The 9,171-nt window shown below is 68.2% G+C and overlaps 1 protein-coding gene across 1 annotated transcript in view; it reads left to right on the forward strand.

Moving 5' to 3' along the window:
* Positions 1–2,984: 2,984 nt before the first annotated feature.
* Positions 2,985–9,171, forward strand: part of LOC140385245 (brain and acute leukemia cytoplasmic protein-like) — a 73,611-nt gene continuing 67,424 nt past the window's right edge. The window contains exon 1 of the mRNA XM_072467171.1: positions 2,985–3,378. Within this exon, the coding sequence (XP_072323272.1) occupies positions 3,186–3,378 (193 nt within the window). The 5' untranslated portion in view covers positions 2,985–3,185. The remainder of the gene's footprint in view (positions 3,379–9,171) is intronic.

Below are 9,171 nucleotides of genomic sequence, written 5' to 3' on the forward strand. Positions count from 1 at the left end.
TATGAGGCCACCTCCAACTCCATGATGCGGGGTCAGAAAGTTTTTGGGGTCACCTCGGACGCCCTACGCCAGCAGCTCCTCAAAATAAAGTGCCTCACCCTAGCGACTGCCATCGAGACCAGCTTCCTCCACGAAAACGCGACCAGCCGGTACTCCCAAATCCAGGTGGCCGAATCGGCATGGCAGGGGTCCTATGAGGCCAAGCGGGTCCAGTCGATCGAGTTCCTCCCAGCCCGTGGCCCGGACGAGGGCGGCCATTTTGCGCGCTTTCCGAGGCCTCCCCGCGCTTGTACGCGCCAAAAGAGGGGACGTCGACACAAAGGGACGGGATGCGCAGGCGCGCTCTACGCAGGACCGCACCGCACATGTGCGGTGGCGCAACGAACGCCATGACGTCACGACGTGCAGCAACTATGGATCCGCACACTTAAAGCGGCAATGTCCGGCCAAAGCGCGACAATGCCTCCGCTGTGGCAGGATGGGCCACTACGCTGCCTGCTGTCGAGCAGCTCAACCTGCCAACTCTCCGGAATTCCGCCAGCATTGCAGGGAAATGCGGGCCATTCAGCCCCCATACACTGAGTCATATCCTGACAACATGCAGACCTGTGATACTGAAGACCGGGAACCCTTCCGCGTTGCGGTAATAAACAAGAACCGGATGTCCCCAAGTCGGAACCACCAGCCGATGCCAGTGCACAGCATTGATCCGGGCAATGAGTGGTGTGCCACCCTAACGGTCAACCCAAATTTGTCGCCCACCTGATAGACTTGACTTATGAGCCTGTTAGCACATTGGACTCACTGAATTGTTTTACAGTACTGTTAACGTGTTTCTTTCTTGTTGTTCCAGAAGTTCCCTCTCGTTGTTTGCTGATTGCAATTGTTTTGTTATTGGTACAATCTCGTTGCTCTGTTGCACCTGACACCTTCCTCTGTATATAGTTTAGCCTCATGTACATGTTGTAAATATTGCACACACATACTCAGATGCACTCAGTACACACTAATATTTATTAGCATGTAGGCACATATTCTTGTGAAAAGGGGGGATGTCATGATATCCATATTAGCATATCACGGTGCAATCACACACACACACTGATGGACAGGTAGATGGATCAACCAACACACACACAACATCACAGCCAATCACCAGTGAGAGCACACGCACTATAAAACAGGGAACACCACAGTTCCCGCTCATTCTACCAGGAGATAGCTCAGAGCACAGAGCTCACAGCGTGCCACTCAGAAATACACCATGTGCTGAGTGCCTCACCAAGATAGTGAAAGGGCTAGGTCCACAGGTTAGCTGGTGTAGCACGAACCACAGCCAGCGGTTATTAGTTATAACTGCACAAGACAATAAAACAGAGTTGCACCATCTACAACCGTGTTGGATCATTTGTGTATCGGAACACCCAACACGACATAGATAAAAGGTAGAAATTAGACTCACGCCCCAACACACACTGGTCCCTCAACATAAGTTTGCAGACGACACAAAGGTTGGTGGAATTGTGGATAGCGATGAGGACTGTCAGAGGTTACAGCAGGATTTAGATTGTTTGGAGACTTGGGCAGAGAGATGGCAGATGGGGTTTAATCCGGACAAATGTGAGGTAATGCATTTTGGAAGGTCTAATGCAGGTAGGGAATATACAGTGAATGGTAGAACCCTCAAGAGTATTGAAAGTCAAAGAGATCTAGGAGTACAGGTCCACAGGTCACTGAAAGGGGCAACACAGGTGGAGAAGGTAGTCAAGAAGGCATACAGCATGCTTGCCTTCATTGGCCTGGGCATTGAGTATAAGAATTGGCAAGTCATGTTGCAGCTGTATAGAACCTCAGTTAGGCCACATTTGGAGTATAGTGTTCAATTCTGGTCGCCACACTACCAGAAGGATGTGGAGGCTTTAGAGAGGTTGCAGTAGAGATTTACCAGAATGTTGCCTGGTATGGAGGGCATTAGCTATGAGGAGCGGTTGAATAAACTCGGTTTGTTCTCACTGGAACGAAGGAGGTTGAGGGGCGACCTGATAGAGGTCGACAAAATTATGAGGGGCATAGACAGAGTGGATAGTCAGAGGCTTTTCCCCGGGGTAGAGGGTCAATTACTAGGGGGCATAGGTTTAAGGTGAGAGGGGGCAAGGTTTAGAGTAGATGTACGAGGCAAGTTTTTTACGCAGAGGGTAGTGGGTGCCTGGAACTCGCTACCGGGAGGCGGTGGTGGAAGCAGGGACGATAGTGACATTTAAGGGGCATCTTGACAAATACATGAATAGGATGGGAATAGAGGGATACGGACTCAGGAAGTGTAGAAGATTGTAGTTTAGTCAGGCAGCATGGCCGGCACGGGCTTGGAGGGCCGAAGGGCTTGTTTCCTGTGCTGTACATTTCTTTGTTCTTTGTATCCACTGGCACTGTGCTTTCTAATTTGTACTGTTGAAAAAAGCTTTAAAACACTGGGCACCTTGATTTGTCCACACGAGAAGCACTGCTGCAGTCCTCAGCAACTGGCTGATGCAGGTATGCACTCTGCTGTGCTGCACTGTGCTGCAGGATGTGAGTTTGCAAAAGATGAGAATAAATATCTGCTGAAAACGATGAGGGAAGGGTGGGGAGGGGAGCATTAAAATCAGGCCCACCGACCCTTCTCTCCCCTGAACGTTTAATGCCTGCAGTTTTATATACCACAGACAGACTGGACCTCACTTCCAGCAGTTGTGTCTTTATTTCGTTGCGGTACAGAAACGATTAATTTCCTACAAAATGGTTTGTGTTATTGCAATTTCCACGAATTCCAGTTAATTCAATGCCTATCGCAATGACTGTCCTCCCCCCCCCCCCCCCCGCCGGAAGAATGCCCAGGAAGGTGTTTGATGGTCATTTCCCAGGACTGGAGATGACTTCTGGCTGGGGCTCTGTGGAGCACGCAGTTCTTACGTCAGGCTGAGACTTGCCAAGCAGCAGAACGTGTGGAGGAGCCTTCAGGCAGGCAAATAATACTTGTCAGCTCTTAAAAAGCCCCCGGAAGAAAACAGGCAGACAATAATGTCTCCCTTCGACTTTACGGCGGATGCATTAGCCATGCCGTAATTAGAGAGAGGGAGGGGGGGATAAATCGCTGCTGGTTTGCAGATCGGGGTTGTTTAGACAGGGTGCAGGAGGGTTTGTTCAGGATGGGTTGTGGTGGAAGCCGGGCTGATACTATCGAGCCCCGGTACTACGAGAGCTGGACCAGAGAGACCGAATCAACGTGGCTGGCCAACACTGACACGGATGCGCCTCTGTCAGTCATTTCTAACGGGTGCGCCCCCAACAACACGAGCGAGCCCAGCACCTTGGAGAAAGGCTCTCTGTACAAGTACTCCAGTAAGTATAACCCCAGCGGCTGAGGCGAGGGAGGGGGGAGAGCTGGGGCAGGTGGTGTTGAGAAGGTGATCCGTCCTGGTATGTTTGTCAGCTGTGTGTGTGAATGACTTTAAAACATTGTGTCGCCAGTGAAATCAAAAGGGCAGCTGGCGTGTGTCAGGGTGAGCAGCCTGGATTTAGGGTTAGTGCTCAGTTAGCAAAGCAACTTCCCTCCCCCCCCCCCCCCCTCTCGCTCTCCCCACTCCCCCCCCTCTCGCTCTCCCACTCCCCCCCCTCTCGCTCTCCCACTCCCCCCCCTCTCGCTCTCCCACTCCCCCCCCTCTCGCTCTCCCACTCCCCCCCCTCTCGCTCTCCCTCCCCCCCTCCCCCTCCCTCCCCCCCTCCCCCCTCCCCCTCCCTCCCCCCCTCCCCCCTCCCCCTCCCTCCCTCCCCTCCCCCCCCCTCCCCTCCCCCCTCCCCCCCCCTCCCTCCCCCCTCCCCCCCCTCCCTCCCCCCTCCCCCCCCCCTCCCTCCCCCCTCCCCCCCCCTCCACCCCCCTCCCCCCCCCTCCTCCCCCCTCCTCCCCCCTCCCCCCCCCTCCTCCCCCCTCCCCCCCCTCCTCCCCCCTCCCCCCCCCCTCCCCCCTCCTCCCCCCCTCCCCCTCCCTCCCCCTCCTCCCCCCTCCCCCCCCCCCTCCCCCTCCTCCCCCCCTCCCCCTCCCTCCCCCCCTCCCCCTCCCTCCCCCCCTCCCCCTCCCTCCCCCTCCTCCCCCCCTCCCCCTCCTCCCCCACCCTCCCCCTCCTCCCCCTCCTCCCCTCCCATCCCCCTCCCCCTCCCCCTCCCCTCCCCTCCCCTCCCTCCCCTCCCCCTCCCCCTCCCCCTCCCCTCCCCCTCCCCCTCCCCCTCCCCCCCTCCCTCCCCCTCCCCCTCCCCCTCCCCCTCCCCCTCCCCTCCCCCTCCCTCCCTCCCACCTCACTCCCCCCTCTCGCTCTCCCCTCCCCTCCCCACTCCCCCCCTCCCCTGCCCACTCCCCCGCACCCCCCCCCCCCACTTCCCCCCCCACCCCCCTCACCCCCCACTCCCCCCTCACCCCCCCACTCCCCCCTCACCCCCCCCACTCCCCCCTCACCCCCCCACTCCCCCCCTCACCCCCCCCACTCCCCCCTCACCCCCCCACTCCCCTCCACCCCCCCACTCCCCCTCACCCCCCCCACTCCCCCCTCACCCCCCCCACTCCCCCCTCACACCCCCCCACTCCCCCCTCACCCCCCCCACTCCCCCCTCACCCCCCCCACTCCCCCCTCACCCCCCCCACTCCCCCCTCACCCCCCCCACTCCCCCCCTCACCCCCCCCACCCCCCCCTCAACCCCCCACTCCCCCTCAACCCCCACTCCCCCCTCACCCCCCCCACTCCCCCCTCACCCCCCCCCACTCCCCCCTCACCCCCCCCACTCCCCCCTCACCCCCCCCACTTCCCCCCTCACCCCCCCCACTCCCCCCTCACCCCCCCCACTCCCCCCCTCACCCCCCCACTCCCCCCTCACCCCCCCCACCTCCCCCCTCACCCCCCCACTCCCCCCTCACCCCCCCCACTCCCCCCTCACCCCCCCACTCCCCCCTCACCCCCCCACTCCCCCCCTCACCCCCCCACTCCGCCCTCACCCCCCCACTCCGCCCTCACCCCCCACTCCGCCCTCACCCCCCCACTCGCCCTCACCCCCCCACTCCCCGCTCACCACCCCCCACTCCCCGCTCACCCCCCCCACACCCCGCCTCACCCCCCCCACTCCCCGCTCACCCCCCCCCACTCCCCCCTCACCCCCCCCACTCCCCCCCTCACCCCCCCACTCCCCCCTCACCCCCCCCACTCCCCCCCTCACCCCCCCCACTCCCCCTCCCCCCCTCACCCCCCCACTCCCCCCTCCCCCTCCCCCCTCACACACCCCCCCACCCACCCCTCACACCCCCCACCCCCCCCTCCCACACACCCCACCCCTCCCTCACCCCCCCCACCCACACCCCACCCCCCCACCCACCCCCCCTCACCCCCCACCGCCACCCCCCCCACCCCCCCTCACCCCCCACCGCCACCCCCCCCCCACCCCTCACACCCCCACACCCCCCCTCACCCCCCCACTCCCCCCCACTCCCCCCACCCCCCCTCACACCCCCCCACCTCCCCCCCCCACACTCCCCCCCCACCCACCCCCCCCACCCCCCCACTCCCCCCCCCACTCCCCCCTCACTCCCCACCCTCACCCCCCCACTCCCCCCACTCCCCCCCACTCCCCCCTCTCCCCCCCACTCCCCCCACTCCCCCCTCTCCCCCCCCACTCCCCGCCTCTACCCCCCCACACTCCCCTCTACCCCCCCACTCCCCCCTCACCCCCCCACACCCCCCTCACCCCCCCACTCCCCCCTCACCCCCCCCACTCCCCCCCCACCCCCCCACCCCCACTCCCCCCTCACCCCCCCCACCCCCCCTCCACCCCCCCACTCCCCCCTCACCCCCCACTCCCCCCCTCACCCCCCCACTCCCCCCTCACCCCCCACTCCCCCCTCACCCCCCCACTCCCCCCTCACCCCCCACTCCCCCCTCACCCCCCCCACTCCCCCCTCACCCCCACCACTCCCCCCACACCCCCCCACCCCCCCTCACCCCCCCACCCCCCACTCCCCCCTCACCCCCCACACCCCCCACTCCCCCCCACCCCCCCACTCCCCCCCCTCACCCCCCCCACCCCCCTCACTCCCCCTCACTCCCCCTCACTTCCCCCTCACCCCCCCACTCCCCCCTCACCCCCCCACTCCCCCCTCACCCCCCCACTCCCCCCTCACCCCCCCACTCCCCCCTCACCCCCCCCACACCCCCCCTCACCCCCCCCACCCCCCCACTCCCCCCTCACCCCCCCACACCCCCACCCCCCCACTCCCCCTCACCCCCCCACTCCCCCCTCACCCCCCCACTCCCCCCTCACCCCCCCCACTCCCCCCTCACCCCCCCACTCCCCCCTCACCCCCCCACTCCCCCCTCACCCCCCCACCCCCCCTCACCCCCCCACTCCCCCCTCACCCCCCCACTCCCCCTCACCCCCCCCACTCCCCCCTCACCCCCCCCACTCCCCCCCACCCCCCCCACTCCCCCCTCACCCCCCCCCACCCCCCCACCCCCCCCCACTCCCCCCCTCACCCCCCCCACTCCCCCCACACCCCCCCCCCACCACCCCCCACACCCCCCACTCCCCCTCACCCCCCACTCCCCCCTCACCCCCCCACTCCCCCCTCACCCCCCCACTCCCCCTCACCCCCCCCCACTCCCCCCTCACCCCCCCCACTCCCCCCTCACCCCCCACTCCCCCCTCACCCCCCCACCCCCCCCTCACCCCCCCCACTCCCCCCTCACCCCCCACTCCCCCCTCACCCCCCACTCCCCCCTCACCCCCCCACTCCCCCCTCACCCCCCCACTCCCCCCTCACCCCCCACCCCCCCCACTCCCCCCTCACCCCCCCCACTCCCCCCCACCCCCCCACTCCCCCCTCACCCCCCCACTCCCCCCACCACTCCCCCCTCACCCCCCCACTCCTCCCTCACCCCCCCCACTCCCCCCTCTCGCTCCCTCCCCACTCCCCCCTCTCGCCCCCCCACTCCCCCCTCACCCCCCCACTCCCCCTTCACCCCCCACTCCCCCTTCACCCCCCCACTCCCCCCTCACCCCCCCACTCCCCCCTCACCCCCCCCCACTCCCCCCACACCCCCCCCACTCCCCCCTCACCCCCCCACTCCCCCCCTCACCCCCCCCACTCCCCCCACTCCCCCCACTCCCCCCTCACCCCCCCCCACTCCCCCCACTCCCCCCCTCACCCCCCCACTCCCCCCACTCCCCCCCACTCCCCCCTCACCCCCCCCCAACTCCTCCCTCACCCCCCCCCACTCCCACCCTCACCCCCCCACTCCCCCCTCACCCCCCCACTCCCCCCCTCACCCCCCCACTCCCCCCTCACCCCCCCACTCCCCCCTCACCCCCCCACTCCCCCCCTCACCCCCCCACTCCCCCCTCACCCCCCCCACTCCCCCCTCACCCCCCCACTCCCCCCCTCACCCCCCAACTCCCCCCCTCACCCCCCCCACTCCCCCCTCACCCCCCCCACTCCCCCCTCACCCCCCCCACTCCTCCCTCACCCCCCCCACTCCCCCTCTCGCTCCCCCACTCCCCCCTCACGCTCCCCCCACTCCCCCCTCTCGCCCCCTCCACTCCCCCCCTCACCCCCCCACTCCCCCCCCTCACACCCCCCCACTCCCCCCTCACCCCCCCCACTCCCCCCTCACCCCCCCCACTCCCCCCTCACCCCCCCCACTCCCCCTCACCCCCCCACTCCCCCCTCACCCCCCCACTCCCCCCACTCCCCCCTCACCCCCCCACTCCCCCCACTCCCCCCCCCCACTCCCCCCCACTCCCCCCCACTCCCCCCTCACCCCCCCACTCCCCCCCACTCCCCCCTCACCCCCCCACTTCCCCCCTCACCCCCCCCCCACTCCCCCCTCACCCCCCCCACTCCCCCCTCACCCCCCCACTCCCCCCTCTCCCCCCCACTCCCCCTCACCCCTCCCTCCCCACTCCCCCCACTCCCCCCCCACTCCCCCCCTCACGCCCCCCACTCCCCCCTATCGCTCCCCCCCACTCCCCCCTCTCGCCCCCCCCACTCCCCCCTCACCCCCCCACTCCCCCCCTCACCCCCCCACTCCCCCCTCACCCCCCCAACTCCCCCTCACCCCCCCACTCCCCCCTCACCCCCCCACTCCCCCCTCACCCCCCACTCCCCTCACTCCCCCCACTCCCCCCACTCCCCCCTCACCCCCCCACACCCCCCTCACCCCCCCCACTCCCCCCTCACCCCCCTCCACTCCCCCCTCACCCCCCCACTCCCCCCTCACCCCCCCCACTCCCCCCTCACCCCCCCCACTCCCCCCCCCACTCCCCCCCCCACTCCCCCCCCCACTCCGCCCCACCCCCTCACCTCCCCCCTCACCTCCCCCCTCACCTCCCCCCTCCCCCCACTCCCCCCTCACCCCCCCACTCCCCCCTCACCCCCCCCACTCCCCCTCACCCCCCCCACTCCCCCCTCACCCCCCCCACTCCCCCCCTCACCCCCCACTCCCCCCCTCACCCCCCACTCCCCCCTCACCCCCCACCCCCCCCACTCCCCCCACACCCCCCCCCTCATCCCCCCACTCCCTCCTCACTCCCCCTCACTCCCCCCTCACCCCCCCCACTCCCTCCCCCTCACGTCCCCCACTCCCCCCTCACCCCCCCCACCCCCCCCCACTCTCCCCTCTCGCCCCCCCACTCCCCCCCACTCCCCCCCTCACCCCCCACCCCCCCTCACCCCCCCTCCCCCCCACTCCCCCTCACCCCCCCCCACTCCCCCCTCACCCCCCCACTCCCCCTCACCCCCCCACTCCCCCCCCACTCCCCCCACTCCCCCCTCACTCCCCCCTCACTCCCCCCTCACTTCCCCCTCACCCCCCCCCACTCCCCCCACTCCCCCCACTCCCCCCCTCACCCCCCCCCACTCCCCCCTCACCCCCCCACTCCCCCCTCACCCCCCACACCCCCCTCACCCCCCCCACTCCCCCCTCACCCCCCCCACTCCCCCCTCACCCCCCCCCACTCCCCCCTCACCCCCCCACTCCCCCCTCACCCCCCCCACTGCCCCCTCACCCCCCCCACTGCCCCCTCACCCCCCCCACTGCCCCCTCACCCCCCCCACTGCCCCCTCACCCCCCCCCCACTCCCCCCCTCACCCCTCCCCCC

Source organism: Scyliorhinus torazame, chromosome 11 (genome assembly GCF_047496885.1).
Source record: "Scyliorhinus torazame isolate Kashiwa2021f chromosome 11, sScyTor2.1, whole genome shotgun sequence".
Lineage (NCBI taxonomy): Eukaryota > Metazoa > Chordata > Chondrichthyes > Carcharhiniformes > Scyliorhinidae > Scyliorhinus > Scyliorhinus torazame.